This window comes from Amia ocellicauda, chromosome 2 (assembly GCF_036373705.1).
Source record: "Amia ocellicauda isolate fAmiCal2 chromosome 2, fAmiCal2.hap1, whole genome shotgun sequence".
NCBI classification, from domain to species: domain Eukaryota; kingdom Metazoa; phylum Chordata; class Actinopteri; order Amiiformes; family Amiidae; genus Amia; species Amia ocellicauda.
The window spans coordinates 15,996,791-16,016,144 of NC_089851.1; the positions used below are offsets into that span (position 1 = coordinate 15,996,791).

Below are 19,354 nucleotides of genomic sequence, written 5' to 3' on the forward strand. Positions count from 1 at the left end.
GTTGAGAATGTTCATGTACAGTATGTTGAAGATACTTAAATAAATATTATCAATAAGATTAATATCTCTACATATTTACCTTTCCCAGTACTTGTGGCAGTGTAGGAATAGTGGGTTAAGCAAGGGAAGTTTGTATAGTGCAGGGGTAGTCAATAGGCAGCCCGCGGGCCAAATCCGGACTGCCAGACACTTTTGAATGGACTGCAAGAATTATTTTAATTAACTTATCATGATCTTTTTTTTTTTTTTTGTATGTATTGTTACCGAGATTTGTTGCACTCAGTGCTTGTTATTGTGTGGAACCTAGTAGTAGCCTTTCCTGGTTATTAGCCGACAGGATGTGACGTATTAATATGGGATGTCCTATATAGAGCCTGTGTTCAGTTATTATTATTATTATTTTTATTTCTTGGCAGATGCCCTTATCCAGGGTGACTTACATCATAAGTGCAAAACAAAGTGCAAAAATACAGTTCAATAAAGGCATCAATCATTACAAATTAAATTGACATAAAACATAACAATTCAAAATATAATACATTTTACAACTTCTAATTTACAATTTACACAGGCAAGTACAGTAAGTGAGGTCCTACATCCTGGATGGTAAAAGCTAAGTGCTGTCAAGATGTAGGGTCACAGTCAGGGGCTACGGGAAAGGGAGCAAGGAGGAAACAAATTTAAAACACAAGAAGCATAATAACAATCTGTGAAGTGCTATCTGACAGGGGTTAAAAGGACTAATATTATAAGTACTGTCTGAAAAGATGCGTCTTGAGTAACCACAGGAATGAGGTTGTTGATGAGGTAGTTGTTGATTGCGCGCAGATTCCCGCTTCGGGCGGCTCAGTACACGGTCTGGACTGGGGCAATAGCGGCATGATCGGGGAGGGGGGGCTCACGGTGCCATTCACCTAGAAACTCCTACATCAGCGGCGGAAACACCTGATTTCCAATGCAGACGCGTATTTCTAGCAGCGCACAAATCGAGAATTGTGCATCCTCATCTGTTACAATTACAGAGACCCACCGACATATATCTGTGATTCACCAGAACCGCGTCTAGTTTGCTGCACAATGTCGGTTGATGTGAGATTTTTCGCTGGTGATATGTGGTTGTGAAGCAAAGATATGTCTGAGTCCAAATCTGCCTGATTTCATGGAGATTTTGAGCTGTTTTTCGACTTCAAAATGACTCCGAATCGCGTATTACAAATGTTTCTTATGTTATGTTTTAAGTTAAAAATAAAATTAAGGTTATTAACTAACATTTCTATTTATGTATGTGTGCTAACAAATATTTACTATTGGGTTGCGGAAGTGTTGGGTATCTGAAATGAAGAAACAGTTCCCCAGAGAGAGCTGGGAAGTTAGCTTTCACCTCGCAAACACTTGAATAAGCCTTATTTCAAAATCATTAACAGGCCCCTGTGTGCAGACAGTCACTTGACCCACCCCCTGCTTCAGTCCAAGTGCATTACACAGAGGAAAAACACCCTATTTGCAACTGTTTTGCCCAAGGCTGAAAGAGTGACCCTGTAAATTAGGAAACTGTTTCTTCATTTCAGATAAACAAGGTTACATCTGCAATGCAATGTTAACTTCCAATTTTAAAACAGTACCTCAGAGGGTGTTGGGAGACTGTCTACCAACTTTGTCATCATACAGGACATATCGGCAGAGACACCGACAAGAGAACACAGTGAAACAGTGGAAGACCGCCGCCAGGGTACTCATTTTAGGCATCGGGACATAAAGAGCAGGAATACACTCGACCTGCTCTGATGGTCAATAGAGTCAAATCAGGCAACACAAAAGATGGAGCCGAGTCCAGTGTGCCAAATATATATACACACACAGAGAGCAGGGAAAAACTGACCCATCCTGGCAGCTGTTAGAGAACAGCTGTTAGGGATGCTATCACGGGCACAGCAATCCCATCAATCCCAGCAGTCCAGACGCAATCCCAGAAATTGTAGCTGTTGACTCGACTCTGAAGGCCCAGTCTCTGGAGGTGCACAAGGACCAGCCTCGTATGCGCTGCCACCTGCTCCCGTGACTGGGCACTCAAGGGACGCTGTTTATTTTAGACCAAAGCGCTGTACAGTTGCATGGGCACTAGCTCGGGGTTGTACAATACACAAAAAGCATGCACACACGCAAGATGCACTGCCTACAATGGGGAGTGATAGAGCATACTAGAACCCACAAACTCACACACAGCGTAGACCCAAAGCTGGGGGGCTATGCTTTTGGTGTGTGGAAGGTGGCTGGGTCATGACGATGCAAAAAAAAATCAAGCCTGATTTCACCTGCTTACCTATCCAAATCATATCCACAGCACAAACAAAAATTACAGCACAAACAAAAAGTACAGCACAACTGAAATTAAGCCGCATCTCAACGGGAACTCTGTCTCCAGAATGGCACTACAGAAATGGCAAGACCTGCGTTTTGACCATTTATACATATGAAGAGACTGTTTTGACAGCAAACATTAGCAAAGTGTCTATTTGTCAATAGCTATACACATATTTTTCCATTGTATTTTCAGTAAAGAAAATGCAAAAAAAATAAAATAATCCAGAAGAAATACCTCCATTTGAGCATTGTTAATTTGATTCATAACACTGCTCTCCAGTTCTAATTTCTCCTTCACAAGCGGGCCATGTTTCTTCACAAAATCAATGTCTTCTTTCAGCCTTTGGTTCAATACTTCTGTCTGCATCAGTCGGTTTTTCACTTGTGTCAGTCTTTCCTTTTTGAATTTGAGATGCCATTGCAATTCACTGATGTCTCGCATGCATGCTTCATGCTCTGTTATTCAGAAACAAATACACAAGATAACTTACCTGCAATATACCACATTTACCAGCCTACATTGTTACATGTTAGGTGATCTGTCACCTGAACAAGAAATCATAAAATCACTATTAAGTCACAAGTAGGTAGGGACAGAAATCAGACAGCATACACATGACAAATTACCAAACATACTGTAACTTCGATAGTCAAGAATGCAGGGTATACTTTTGAAACTGCAGGGTATGTTTCCCTTGTGTTTATTCCTAAATGCAATTCACTGTAGTGTGGTTTGTTTCTTGCAGGAGTGGTATTTATTGTACCGCAGAGATGGCAGGAGTTCTGAATCATACCACATTTTAATGATATTAAACTATCCTTTGCTCTTTGTTAACACCAGAGTCAGCATAACACAACCCACATCCTCAGTGATGTTAGTTATGTCACCAAGTGGTGTTATGGTGTGGGTTTATTATTATCAGCTGGTGGCCTAAATTCCCAGCGGACACAGGATTCCTAGTTCAATTATCTAACATTGACATTAAGATCATCAGGTAAGTGGCATTCATTAGGCAGAGAAAGAGTTGGTCTAATGTCAATAAATGAATTGATTGGTTAAATTTCCTTCATAATGTTGTTCATGGGAGGTAAAACAAATATTGTGTTTATTTATTTGTTATATACTTGATATGTAGATTGTGAATAATTATAAATGTGCTGATGTACAGATTCTGTATGAGGAATTTGCAGCTTGTCTCCTGTAAAATTAATCTGAATTGAATGAAGGGGTGAGTTAGCTAAGGGTTTGTAAGGGACACTGAAAACTGATGACCACATACACATTATTTAACATTAAAGCACTTTTCAATATTATTTTGTACATATTACTGATTTCTATGAGGGTATTAATTCGTATTACTAAAAATAAAACTATAGGAGATGGGGAATAAAATAAATAGAGGTAGAATGCAGAGAAAGACACAAAGCATCTCTTTCTGTATTTTGCCTGCTGGTTCCCATCCAATTTAAAGGGACCAAAATATTAACTGTGGATTGGTCCACAGGTGTTCAATTTTACATTTTTACTTTCCTGCCATTTAAACAATATGTTTCTCTGCTCCTTTTGCAGTACAGAGAGGTTTTGTTCTGGTAGCGTAAATTAGAAGTTGTTAACAAGGAACCTGCGATGACTTGGCTGCCTTTTGCTTTGTGGGAGTGATAAGGGTTTTGAACTGGCCTAAGGCTAAGTGTCCCAGAGAATCAGATCCACTACTAAAGAGCAAAAAGTGAGGTAAAAAATGTATTGCATTATACATCAGCACATGTCTCTTCAACTGTTTAGAAAATGTGCACAAAATCTTTTTCCACGTTCACGCCCTGATGAAATTTTAAACTCAAAAGTCTAAAGCAATCACTCTCTTGCTGTTGCTTGACACTACAGGCACTTTCATCCCATCATAATTTGGAGAAAATTGTTTGGCTAACAGCTGTGAGCAACATCAGACTGCAGCCTTGAGTACACAGCCCTCATATTACTTATAACTTGTTATAAGTTTTAAAAATCATCAGGTGTAAAAACAACAAAAATTACAGCAATATTATTTAAATAATTGAAGCAAGTAATGTATAAAAACACTATTGTATCTTTAACCACAGATTTTAGTACTTCATTTTATATTTTACTCTCCTGTTTTCATTCAGTAATACATACATAGTATTTGATCCCCTGCTGATTTTGTACGTTTGCCCACTGACAAAGAAATGATCAGTCTATAATTTTAATGGTAGGTGTATTTTAACACTGAGAGACAGAATAACAACAAAAAAATCCAGAAAAACGCATTTCAAAAAAGTTATCAATTGATTTGCATGTTAATGAGGGAAATAAGTATTTGACCCCTTCGACTTAGTACTTGGTGGCAAAACCCTTGTTGGCAATCACAGAGGTCAGACGTTTCTTGTAGTTGGCCACCAGGTTTGCACACATCTCAGGAGGGATTTTGTCCCACTCCTCTTTGCAGATCCTCTCCAAGTCATTAAAGTTTCGAGGCTGACGTTTGGCAACTCGAACCTTCAGCTCCCTGCACAGATTTTCTATGGGATTAAGGTCTGGAGACTGGCTAGGCCACTCCAGGACTTTAATGTGCTTCTTCTCGAGCCACTCCTTTGTTGCCTTGGCTGTGTGTTTTGGGTCATTGTCATGCTGGAATACACAACCACGACCCATTTTTAATGCCCTGGCTAAGGGAAGGAGGTTCTCACCCAAGATTTGACGGTACATGGCCCCGTCCATCGTCCCTTTGATGCGGTGCAGTTGTCCTGTCCCCTTAGGAGAAAAACACCCCCAAAGCATAATGTTTCCACCTCCATGTTTGACGGTGGGGATGGTGTTCTTGGGGTCATTCCTCCTCCTCCAAACACGGCGAGTTGAGTTGATGCCAAAGAGTTCGATTTTGGTCTCATCTGACCACAACACTTTCACCCAGTTCTCCTCTGAATCATTCAGATGTTCATTGGCAAACTTCAGACGGGCCTGTACATGTGCTTTCTTGAGCAGGGGGACCTTGTGGGCGCTGCAGGATTTCAGTCCTTCACGGCGTAGTGTGTTACCAATTGTTTTCTTGGTGACTATGGTCCCAGCTGCCTTGAGATCATTAACAAGATCCTCCCGTGTAGTTCTGGGCTGATTCCTCACCGTTCTCATGATCATTGAAACTCCACGAGGTGAGATCTTGCATGGAGCCCCAGACCAAGGGAGACTAACAGTTATTTTGTGTTATTTGCGAATAATCGCACCAACTGTTGTCACCTTCTCACCAAGCTGCTTGGCGATGGTCTTGTAGCCCATTCCAGCCTTGTGTAGGTCTACAATCTTGTCCCTGACATCCTTGGACAGCTCTTTGGTCTTGGCCATGGTGGAGAGTTTGGAATCTGATTGATTGATTGCTTCTGTGGACAGGTGTCTTTTATACAGGTAACGAGCTGAGATTAGGAGCAGTCCCTTTAAGAGAGTGCTCCTAATCTCAGATCGTTACCTGTATAAAAGACACCTGGGAGCCAGAAATCTTGCTGATTTATAGGGGATCAAATACTTATTTCACTCATTAACATGCAAATCAATTTATAACTTTTTTGAAATGAGTTTTTCTGGATTTTTTTGTTGTTATTCTGTCTCTGACTATTAAAATACACCTACCATTAAAATTATAGACTGATCATTTCTTTGTCAGTGGGCAAACGTACAAAATCAGCAGGGGATCAAATACTTTTTTCCCTCACTGTATACAGCTCTGGAAAAAAATTAAGAGACCACGGCAAAATTATCAGTTTCTCTGGTTTTACTATTTATAGGTATGTGTTTGGGTAAAATTTACATTTTTGTTTTAAACACATACCTATAAATAGTAAAACCAGAGAAACTGATAATTTTGCAGTGGTCTCTTAATTTTTTCCAGAGCTATATATATATATATATATATATATATATATATATATATATATATAGCTGAGAGGTTATCTTTACTGTTTTAAATTGTCTGTTCTTGTTTCCTAATCCTTTCCTCAATTATTAGCCCCGCTTTCCTTTTTTTTCACTCTCCCAGAAATCAGTTGGTCAATAAAGTGTGCTGTAGTACTTAAAGCAAATGTGACTGTGTTTTATGTAGGCATTGATTGTTTTCTCCCTCTCTTGGTTCCTGGTAACAACACAAACAATGGTGCTGTGGCATTAGTTGCGGTACCTTTCTGCACAGCAACTGGGAACTGCTGAAGCCTCCATAGTGACAGGCGGTCGATTTTCTCCCCTAATGTTTTTCTACGCTTCTTCTCCAACTTCAAAGCTTCTTCTGCCTCTTGGCGGTCAGCTTCAAGACGGCCGATCAGGTCAATAACCTCTGATAGCACGGCTCCAGTCTCCTCTCTGAGAGGGGTCGATGTGCCTTTCTCTGCATCAGTGCAAGAGAGGATATAAACAACAATTAAGAAAAACCTCCTGATCACAGACAAGTATTAATGAGTGTTGGCCCATTTGTAAAAAAAAATGGAAAAGAGCACCCAGCAGGTAAAACTAAGTGGTACACATCACTGAAATAGGCAGGAGAGAAAGTGGCATTTAAAATCAGTATTTAGACCAGAGATTCTTGCTGTCTGTGTAAGTGTTCTTCTGCTGTGCCTTGTTGATTTGTTGAACTGCACATTCAATGACAGCTTAATTTAGTAGTATAAGCAGAGCTTTTTGAGGAGGCATAAGAAAACAGACATCTGAATCCCTATCATGAGCTGGAGAGATGTAATTAACAAAACAACACAGCACTGTGGTATCTTTGAAATAATATAGAATACTGCAGTCTTCATGAAACTACATTTAAGTACATTTAAATATTACTTTTCATTATCTGTAATTTACACTAATTGATGATATTATTCTTATTATGCATTGTGTTTAATTTGCCCTGAGGCAAAGTTAGACAAGAAGCAAAACTGGATCAAATCTAAAGTCCCTTAATAATTTCTTACATTATTTAAGATTGTATTATATTACTTAAGGTCAATATATATCTTCATTAATTTTTTATGTATTTTTTGTTCTTCAGCCAATGCAGATATATTAGAAAAGTGCAATACCTGTTGTGTAAAGACCCATCCCTTCAATGCACAGGCAATTTGACATTAAAGAGGTGACAGGAGGTTTAGCAATATTGGAGCTCATGGACGGAAACCTAAAAGAAGGAGTAAGCTAGTTATGCTGACACAAATAAAGACGTTTTAAAATACATTTTGAAAGTCATGCATATATTCACCCTTAATATGAAAAAGTAAATTTATGGAAAAACAGTATTTAAACGTAGGCATATAGATGAACATAATAGAAACTTTGAAGCATAGAGGAAGTCGAAAATCTTAGTTCAAAATCTCAATGAAATCCACGAAATCAGGCAGATTTGGACTCAAACATATCTTTGCTTCACAACCGCATATGACCAGTGAAAATTCACATATCAACTGAGATTATACATGCAAACTAGACGCAGTTTCAGGTGCTTGTCAATCACATAGCTATTTCAGTGGAGCTCTGTAATTGTAATGGGTGAGGATGCACAATTTTCTATTTGTGCACCAGCCAGAAATATGCGTCTTCATTGGAAATAAGCTGTTTCCACCACTGATGTAGGAGTTTCTAGGTGAATACAAGCTATGGCACTGTGAGCCCCCCACTCCCTGGTCATGTGTATGCACTTATATATTTTGGAGGCGAGGTTGAAATATTTCCACACGTCAAACAATCCACAGTTTAGCCGTTTTTTTTATAGAAATCAGGAAAACAAATCGAATACCTGTGTTTTTGACAAGTACAAACTGCCGCTCTTGCCACAGTCCAGAACGTGTATAGAGAAGATCTGCGAGCAATCAACTAACGTGAACACAAGCTCTATATAGGACATCCCATATTAATACGTAACATTCTATTGGCTAATAACCAGGAAGCTACTAGGTTCCACACAATAACAAGCACTGAGTGCAACAAACCTCCATAACAATGCATTTAAAAAAAAATCTATCATGATAATAAGTTAATTTAAATTATTCTCGCAGTCCGGATTTGGCCGTGGTCCACCTATTGACTACCCCTGGTCTAATCAGTGCATCTTACTATATGTGTGTATAAACAAATATAGGGGCCTTTAAAGTATGTAGTGCTTTAACTATAAAATATCAATAAATAATCATAACATACGGGTTATAAATAGTCATTATTTTAGAATGGTTGGAAATGTACATTTTACACAGGGGAAACATACTTAAATGGGATTGTTTAACTGGCATCTATTGGAAGCAACACCACAGTAATGTATAAACAAATGATCTGTGATTTATTTCACTTCATTACAACATTAACTGAAAATTACCTACCTTACAACTTTGTCAGTGTGATTCTTCTCTGTAGGAGTTCGAAAGGGGGCATTTTCCAGCTAAATGTTAAAATATTTAGTTTCATCATAAATTGGCCACATTAAACAGTGATTAATTGCTTTTTCTATATAAGTTATAGTATATAAAATATGCACTGCGAAACTAGACAAGTATAAAAAACAAATCTTAGTCACTAGACCACATAAACAGATCTACGTGCTTACATCAGGGAATGTCTGACCTAAAATGTAAATAATGTCGACAAACATTATTGCATCATGTTGTTTATAAATAATATGTGCTTTATTTGTTTAAAGCAAGCTTTCAGCTTACAAATCAGCACATAGAGACAATATCAGAATAAATCTAAATAATTGGCACAATTAATTTTCATACTTCAATAAGAACATTAGCATGATCATTCCGGAAGTACAGCCCTGAAGTAGTATCAAAATGGATACATTATCATTATTGCTCAAAGGTTGATGGAATTTTTTTAACAGAGTGGTCTTTATAGTGTGCATACAATTTTAAAACTGGCCCTGAGCCAAACACAAGGGAAATGAAATACATTTTCTCAAAGAGGTTAAGGTCCAGGGGGTAAACTGCTATAACTAATACAGTACAGGATGTGGATTTGTGTTTTTATCTATGGGAAATCCATCATAAGGATGATTTGCAAAGCCAAGTTTGGTCATAGTTTGCTTATCATTTTCTTAAATGATTAAAGGAACACATCTAACAAGAAACAATGTAGATATGGAAAGGAATGATAACCAGTTGATAACGAAATCAAAACTTTGAGACATCTGGCAATCGCAAATTACAATACTTTATGTTGGCATTGTGTTCGAAAAAGGATTCATCCCTCTACCTAATGTGAATCCACCCTCAAGTAGCCTACTGTCCAATTTACAGTAATATACCATAAAAACCTCAAACAGTATTTGACTATTTGAATACACTAATATACAGTGTTGGACTTACCTAAGTACGTTTGCTTCTTGTAAATCTTACCTGTTGAAACCAGTCCTCAATTTTTTTCTCAAGCTCTTGAATGTGTTGAATAGCTTTGTTAACACAGGGTGATGGAGTGTTTACCAAGGCACAGCTACGACGACGCCTAGAGGGATAGTCCAATTGTAATGCATTCTCTCCACCTGCAATACAGAAGATATAAAGAAATTATGCCATATTGCCATACATCTTAAATTTAACAGAATAAACCAGGACAGCACCTTATATAAACCTCCATGCAAACCCACCAGAGCATCTCAGTGTCCTCTGGAGAAAGGACCAGAAGAGCGAAGAAGAGAGAAAAAAAAGAAAGGAAAACTAATCCACCGGCTTACGATCCCCTGCTTTGGGTAAGACCCCTGACAATGACTTTGACCCTGATTGTGACCTTGACCCTGACTGTGTGAGAACCCGACTCCAGTAAAACTCTCTTCTGTGAACTGTGAAGATCTTTGGATTACAATTTGGATTGGATGCTGTTTGTCTTTTTGTCTGTGTTTTGCTTAGCAGTTTATATTCAGAGAGGGATCTATTATCCAGTTTAGGTAGGCTTAACAAGGAGCTAGGAATTTGTTTGTTTATAGTGTTTTCTGCCAAGTCCAAATCAAATACAACTCCCGTTGTATGAAAGCCTGCCCTTTAAGATGACAGTGCCCTTCCCTGTGTTACAGTGGTGGAGAATGTGGGCCTCTAACACTGGCCCGTGCCATGTTACTATATTTATAAAAATCAATGTGAAGCAGTGGATATGAAAGATACTAAATTAAACTTAAATGAGTGTTTGAAGGGTGTAGGATGTTTTTTACCCAGAAAATAGAATAATTAGGTCTAAATTAGATCATTAATATGGTCACAGTATATTTCTGAGTTTTTTGTTTAGTCATTTAGGTAATTAAAAGATTAAATTAAAGTGATTAGTTGATATTTGAGTAATTGGCCATTTAACAATAGACTTGGGTTTGGATGGGGCAGGGGAATAAGACATTTTCCTTTTTTTCTTGCTTTGGTTTTGGGAAAGCAGAGCAAAGTCCAGGTGTTTATTGAATTATTATTTATCATGTATATGTATAGGAAAGACTCTGCAAATCATAGAGTCTGCAATTACTTAATTGTCCTGATTCATAATTCAACTGAACTTCACTTACCATTACCGGAGTTCTGTTGTGAATTGAGAGTATTCTCAGACACGACCAAGATATTTGGAAATGTGGGTACCAGTGCCTTTGATATGTTGTCACCTGTGGCAAAAACATTGAAAAAAAAAGTTACAATCTGAAGGACAATTATAAATGGGGTATAAATGTTAACACACATGTAAAGAAAGTATCATAGAACACCTAGTGGAGATGCAACCATTCAGCCCCTTAGGAAAATATATGCTATTCTTCTTTTACTTCTGCTTCTTATAATAATTAATAATATTAATAATAATAGTATTCATATTATTATTACTAATACCAATACTATGTTCATAGTAATTCAATAACATTGACGCTGAAGGACATTTTAACAAAGATTTACAATTTAAACAACTGTTGCATCTGTGATAGAGGTCACAAACTTCCTTTGGTACTCTTGACACATTCATGAAGAACACGTCTCAGTAGCCTGGGAAAAAACAGGTTCATTTTTGCATTTATAAATCATTCAAAACTGTCCCCCAGAATGCAATTAAATTGTATCGAATCATTTACTGTCCTGACAATAAAGCAAAGGTATTCCATATTACATTGATAAGTTTAAAATATGAACCCTTTAATGAAAAAAATTAAGGCTAAACAAGTATATGGGATTTGGTAATATCAGTGCACTGTAATACAGACAATTAAATTACCCTCGAAATAAAGGGGGTACCCTGATGCCATGCCAAGGTACAGTAGCAGTGTTTTCTTCTAGTAATCCCAGACAGCTGTGAGCTACCTTGAAAGGTTCAACTGAGCTTTAATGGCATCTACTTAACACTGCTGTAGAGTCCCAGTAGAGAGAGCAGTCACAGCCTTAATAGACAAGGGTTAAAAAAATAAAGATACCATAGTGAGGCACTTGGGGATGAAGTGAAGTGCATTTTTTCACTGAAGATATTTTGAATTATAAAATAACTTCAAAAGATGAAATATGTTCTGTATAAACCTAAATATGTACCTGATGTGTTAAACTGCACTATCATTTCATGTTTGAATATGTGTTTGGGTAATGAGCAACATCATAGAAAAAAATAATAATACATCAAAACACACTGTACCCTATCCCAAACATCAAAGTATACAAACAAGTCTAGAATTTCATATTTTCTTCTACATCAAAACTACTTAAAATGTCATCTTAAGTAAGCTCAGAGAGATGGAAAGTTGCTTTAGCCTCAAAGAACCATCTGTGACAAGCTTGCACATTTAATGTAATATACTGAATATTTTTTGAGTGTTTCCACTCTGGGGACCCTGGGCACTGAAAACCTGGGCAACCAGGACGATTTCTCAACCCCGCAAGCCCAGGTTTGGCATAGGTATAGAACCAGGGTTGACGGAAAAAAAAAAAACATACTTGCATTCACAGTGCAACAGCGAACTTTTGTGTATTTTTTCATTCGGTGAGAAGATTCATGTTAATTCAGTAACCTGTCGGCAAAACCTACAATATAATTGAGCACTATTGCAAAATACGAGTTCAAGAAAAATGATCCAAGCTCAGTTTAGTTCTACTTCCTACAAGAAGTACACGGCCTATCAGCCAAATGCGAAAAGTATGTAATCAAGGTACTGCAAACAGCTGGAGGCTCTACAAGGTCGCTTCAGTTTATACAAATGATCAATACATAATAACTATGTGAATTAATAAATAATATTAATGCAGTATAACTCAGTTTGTGTTTAATTTCAGCTCCACATAAAATACACAAAAATGGCATTTATTATTTTACTTATTTAGTATTACCTTGTTGATATGGCCAGGGGTTCTAGTTTAATTAATAAAATAAGGGGGAAACTAAAATGTGAGGAGTTCAGACATACGTTTGATGTGTCTAACAGTGTGTGACAGAGTGAGGTGTGCGCCTGCAAGGTACCGTGCCGCGCACGCTGTGCTGAAAGAGTTGTATAATGACATTTGAGAGAGAGAGGCGGAAAAGTTTAGAGTGAGCTTAGTGTTTTTATTTATTTAATTTTGTTTCCATATTGATTATTTTTTCCATTTATATGCCTATGAAATAATCTGGCTTCAAGCCCGGGTGCCCCGGGGACCCCGGGTTTATTAATTTTAATTTTAAACTCCAAAAACCCGGGGCTGGAATTTTCTCCCGGTTTTGGAAACCATGTGTGCCATGCATATAAAATGTCCTAATGCTTAGGTTTCATTCCTCTTATTTGATAATATATACATAAACTGTAAAGCAACCACACAGAACTCGGTTTCACTATTTCTATCTGGCAGGAACCGGGGCACCCCTATAGATCTCCTTGCCCCCCATGAGCATCTCCCCAATCACAGTGTGGAAGGAAAGTTAAAAATTCTCTCTCATACCTGTTGTTCTCTCTTGTATACTTAAGATAGATAAGATCAAGCTAGAAGGTCAGGACAGAAGGTAGTTTGATTTCTGATTGTTATTTACAATGAGAATCTTGGAGACAATGTCAAACAGTATGATTGAAGTGCCTGCTCCCTAATCCATGTGTTGACCTATGAACTCTGTCTTATAATGATATATATTCTGCTTAGCTAACTCTCTAAGATAATATAGTAATGACTTTGTGATTGTAACCAGATCTTTGTTTTTTGTGTATAAAAGCCTCTGACTTTTAAAATGAAGGCAGAGCGACTTTGGGATCTTCTTGATTCACTGTTCCTCTCCACGCTGCGTGTATTACAGGCATTGCAACTAATGCTCCAACCTGATTGAAGATGATTGTTCTCCCACAACAGCGACACCCTTTTCCCACGTGGGGTTAACCTTAGATCACCAAACGATCTGCCCCACCCCCCAAAACAATAATCTGACAGACATATACAAGTATATATATATATATATATATATATATATATATATACACTCACCTAAAGGATTATTAGGAACACCTGTTCAATTTCTCATTAATGCAATTATCTAATCAACCAATCACATGGCAGTTGCTTCAATGCATTTAGGGGTGTGGTCCTGGTCAAGACAATCTCCTGAACTCCAAACTGAATGTCTGAATGGGAAAGAAAGGTGATTTAAGCAATTTTGAGCGTGGCATGGTTGTTGGTGCCAGACGGGCCGGTCTGAGTATTTCACAATCTGCTCAGTTACTGGGATTATCACGCACAACCATTTCTAGGGTTTACAAAGAATGGTGTGAAAAGGGAAAAACATCCAGTATGCGGCAGTCCTGTGGGCGAAAATGCCTTGTTGATGCTAGAGGTCAGAGGAGAATGGGCCGACTGATTCAAGCTGATAGAAGAGCAACTTTGACTGAAATAACCACTCGTTACAACCGAGGTATGCAGCAAAGCATTTGTGAAGCCATAACACATACAACCTTGAGGCGGATGGGCTACAACAGCAGAAGACCCCACCGGGTACCACTCATCTCCACTACAAATAGGAAAAAGAGGCTACAATTTGCACAAGCTCACCAAAATTGGACAGTTGAAGACTGGAAAAATGTTGCCTGGTCTGATGAGTCTCGATTTCTGTTGAGACATTCAGATGGTAGAGTCAGAATTTGGCGTAAACAGAATGAGAACATGGATCCATCATGCCTTGTTACCACTGTGCAGGCTGGTGGTGGTGGTGTAATGGTGTGGGGGATGTTTTCTTGGCACACTTTAGGCCCCTTAGTGCCAATTGGGCATCGTTTAAATGCCACGGCCTACCTGAGCATGTCCATCCCTTTATGACCACCATGTACCCATCCTATGATGGCTACTTCCAGCAGGATAATGCACCATGTCACAAAGGTCGAATCATTTCAAATTGATTTCTTGAACATGACAATGAGTTCACTGTACTAAACTGGCCCCCACAGTCACCAGATCTCAACCCAATAGAGCATCTTTGGGATGTGGTGGAACGGGAGCTTCGTGCCCTGGATGTGCATCCCACAAATCTCCATCAACTGCAAGATGCTATCCTATCAATATGGGCCAACATTTCTAAAGAATGCTTTCAGCACCTTGTTGAATCAATGCCACGTAGAATTAAGGCAGTTCTGAAGGCGAAAGGGGGTCAAACACAGTATTAGTATGGTGTTCCTAATAATCCTTTGAGTGTGTATATATATATATATATATATATATATATATATATTTATATATTTCGATTGATTTCATTTTCATTTTTTATTCATCTATGTATTTTTATTTTTATTTAATTTGGCACAATGATGTTTACAGAGTTTCTAACAATACTGAAACCACCCCACACAGCTCTCCTTCAGTTAAAGGAAGAATATTGAAGTGTCAACATGGGTTTAGATGAGTCAGATCATGTCTTACTAATTTATTAGAATTTTTTGAACATGCAGCTGCAGCTGTAAATCACATGAAAGCATATTTTATGATATACCTAGATTCCCAAAAAGCTTTTGATAAGGTTCCACACCAAAGACTGATCCTCAAATTGGAAGCTGTAGGCATTCAGGGTAATGTAAGTAGATGGATTATGAACTGGTTGATGTATAGGAAACAGGGTGTTAATTAGAGGAGTTGCTTCTAACTGGAGTGAGGTTGTTAGTGGAGTTCCACAGGGATCAGTACTTGGGATTTTGCTTTTCTAATCTATATTAATAATCTGGACTCTGGGATAGTTAGCAAACTTGTTAAATTTGCAGATGATACTAAAATAGGTGGCTCAGCAGATACAATCTTGGCAGCACAGGCTATTCAAAGGGACTTAGATAATATTCAGTTCAATGTGGACAAGTGCAAGGTATTACATGCAGGTAACAAAATTGTCCACTATAATTACACTATGGGAGGAATAGAACTAGATGAAGTAATGCATGACAATGTGGACTCCTCACTTTCTCCATCCAAACAATGTGGGGAAGCAATAAAAAAGGCAAACAGAATGTTAGGGTATATTGTCAAAAGTGTAGAATTGAGAACAAGGGCAGTGATGTTCAGACTGTACAATGCACTAGTTAGAGCTCATCTGGATACTGTGTGCAGTTCTGGGCTCCACACTTCAAGAAAGATATCGCTGCTCAGAGGAAACTAAGTGGGGACTTGATTCAAGTCTTCAAAATCATGAAAGGCATCGACCACATCAAACCAGAGGAGTTTTTCCAGATCAGCAGGGACATACGCACCCGGGGACACAAATGGAAATTGGGCTTCAAGGCATTCAAAACAGAAAACAGGAGACACTTCTTTGCATAGAGAGTTGTCACAATCTGGAACAAGCTGAACAAACAAGCTGAAAGTTTGGGAACATTTAAAAATAGACTGGATAGGATCATTGGATCACTCAGTTATTAATGGACACCAAACGAGCATGATGGGTGGAATGGCCTCCTCTCATTTGTAAACTTTCTTATGTTCTTATGTTCTAATACATTAAATAAAAGGTCAGATAAAAGGAGCAGACAATAACATTAAAAACAGTTTAACACTAGCTGGTGGATATAGCCACTGTGCGGCTTTTGCAATTTAAAAGTAAATATCTCTGCATATGTGATTTTCTCCCTCATATCCATTCTTATATGTTATACATATTGGAATTAAATACATATAATGCATTTCAGCTGTAAACACCTAAAAATGTATAAGTTATACTTTCTCCTCCAACCACCAGACATGCAGTTTATCCGGTAGGCTATAGCCTACTGAATATAATGTAGCCGACAATCTGGGCTTTGTAATTACATTACTCATTGTGAAAGAATTATAATCGTGTCGATTCCTGAAACACATTATTTTCTACACATCATTCATATGTTGTTATTATTATTATTATTATTATTATTATTATTATATGTATTAGCAGATTTGCACCTGATATCTCTCTTCAGCCTGTCTTGATCGGCTCAGCAAGATTCTAACTTTCCTTTGGAATTCACTCTTGATCTCGTTGCAAACCCGGGTCTCTGGATCAATGCCTTAATCAGTCACCTGTTTGATCATGAATGCGAATTATTTTGTATTAGTTTAAGACACTGTAGTGTTGAAAAGCGCGTTTTCTGCATTGATACGCAGCTGTAAGACAAAGCCATTTCAAAGCACATTCATTTTATGCTATTTGTATAACTGGTTATTTATGTTTTTTAATTATATAAGTCTGCTAAGATGTGTGCATACCTATGTATACACCAGTATACATAGTTTATTGTTAAAACTTAATTTTATTATTTGTTTATTTTTTCTTGTTTATGTAACCTATATGTGCACATTTTGATAAACAATTGAAGAATCGCAGGTGATCTAGCTCATCTCTGTCCTCTGATTGGCTCAGCAGGTTTCTAATTTTCCTTTTGAATTTAATATTTTGTATTGGTGCAGGGCAGGCGACAGGCTTGCTGGTGTAATGTCTAGACTGCTGTTGGCTTCAGCAGCTCTATACAGGACTGAAGGAGCCTCTCGCCTTCAGCTGCCCGGGTACATAGAATAAAGACACTGCCACATTACTAAATGCAACACAAACAGCCCTGTTGAAAGCGCATATTCTGCATTTATGTACACTGCTGTAATAGATCCATGTCAAGGTGCTTCACGTTGTATAAAGTAAAAAGTAAAATATGTATTTCATATTTCGAGTTAATAAAATAACATGTATAAACTGTTTTATGTTGTAAAATATAACGCGTCAATAATCGTGCCTTATTTTAAACACCCCCCTCCTCCCTGTCTCTCTCTCTCTCTCGACTAGTTAATAATAATAATAATAATAATAATAATAATAATAATAATAATAATAATAATTATACAATTATTATTCCCCCTCCCCGTCTCTCTTGTGACTAATTGTTATTATTATTATTTAATAATATATATTTTTTTTTTGTAATAAAAAATAACATTAACTAAAAGTAAAAATAAATGCAACGATATTCACCTGGTGTACTGAATTATGTATTCATGCTGATTCATATGTCAGTATTCCTCCCAATATGTATTACTGGTATATTAAGTCATACTTCCCTCACACTGACTGTAGAAAATCTGCAGGACTTGAACGCACCCCTGTAAACAAGCCAACTGATTGATGCATTAACCGATAAAAAGGGGAGAAATTATTTAAAGTGTTAGAACTAAGGGCGGGTGAAATTACATAATTGAAAAACAGACTACAATTGCCATAACTGTAGGATTTGACAAGTCTTTGGATCGTAGGTCATTAAAGAATATTCAATCTCATTCAAAAGAGACTTTTGTGTGTAGTTTGTAACTGAATATGCAAAGTGCTGATGAATATCCAAACTGGTGATTAACTAACACTGGTGATGAAATGTACCCCGTGATGAATTGTGCATTATGAAAAGTGCGTGATGAAAAGACGTACACCCCTTTAGAATACCTTGCAGTCAAATGCCGATGACATAATTTCTCAACTTTCTTTTGAGAAATATATTTTAATTCAGCTCAAGAGTTGATGCTTATTCTTCTTTTCTTTGTTTTATTTCTAAAACAGGTTGGCCTGTCAGTGGCATACCATGGTTTACATACTTCAATATCTTTTTAAAATCTTTTATAATAGAAACTACACCCTTGATGCAGATTTCAACAATAAAACCGGACCTTGCTTGTTTATAAGATTTAATTCAGGTCTTTTTACACATTACAACAAACACTGCAAAACTACACTACAAAAGCTAGCTCTCGACTAAATATGATCAAAATGGAGAGAAAAACAAGCTATCTAATTGTATCTGTTAATCCAAGTGGACTCTCCCCCCTCATTCTGGACCAAATAATACCTTGTGTGTGCTACCATTATCGATTAACCCTCTATTTTTGCATGCAGTTCACAGTATATATATTTTGATAATATAACAATTTTACAATCATTGATACATGGATATTATTTATGGAGCAATATTTATTAATGAACACATTATTTTTAAACATTCTGTGCAGGACTGTATTATGGAATGGAATACTATCCTAGGTTTCACATTACACATTAGGAGCATCACATACTCAAGGCCATGATCCTGATAGAAGAGATCAGTAAAACACAACCTTGGACATAAGCAAGTTAAGAAAAATTCTGATTACCATGGCAACACAAGTTATCTGCATTCAGCCAGTGTAAGTGAAGGGAGATGGACAAGATACATTTCTTCTTCTGCTAAATACTTAATCCAGCATCTTGCACTTTTAAAATGAAACAGGCTTGTCTTCTGGTGTATTGCCCATTGTTAAAAAAAATCAGTCAATCATTCACTGATTGTTTCCTGAACTTGTCTCCTTCTCTGTTTATTATGTTTTTCAGAGAAATAAAATTAAATAAAAATACATTCAAGTAATAATACAGAAGACACTACACACTCTGTCAACAAATGTTCAGTTTTAAATATATATATATATATATATATATATATATATATATACACTCACCTAAAGGATTATTAGGAACACCATACTAATACTGTGTTTGACCCCCTTTCGCCTTCAGAACTGCCTTAATTCTACGTGGCATTGATTCAACAAG

The 19,354-nt window shown here is 37.3% G+C and overlaps 1 protein-coding gene across 1 annotated transcript in view; it reads right to left on the reverse strand.

Moving 5' to 3' along the window:
• ccdc178 (coiled-coil domain containing 178) overlaps positions 1-19,354 on the reverse strand; it is a 119,474-nt gene that overhangs the window by 85,791 nt on the left and 14,329 nt on the right. The window contains exons 3-8 of the mRNA XM_066689666.1: positions 10,875-10,967; positions 9,730-9,872; positions 8,713-8,771; positions 7,426-7,520; positions 6,543-6,746; positions 2,597-2,817 (exon numbers count right to left, since the gene is read on the reverse strand). Coding sequence (XP_066545763.1) covers positions 2,597-2,817; positions 6,543-6,746; positions 7,426-7,520; positions 8,713-8,771; positions 9,730-9,872; positions 10,875-10,967 — 815 coding nt within the window. The remainder of the gene's footprint in view (positions 1-2,596; positions 2,818-6,542; positions 6,747-7,425; positions 7,521-8,712; positions 8,772-9,729; positions 9,873-10,874; positions 10,968-19,354) is intronic.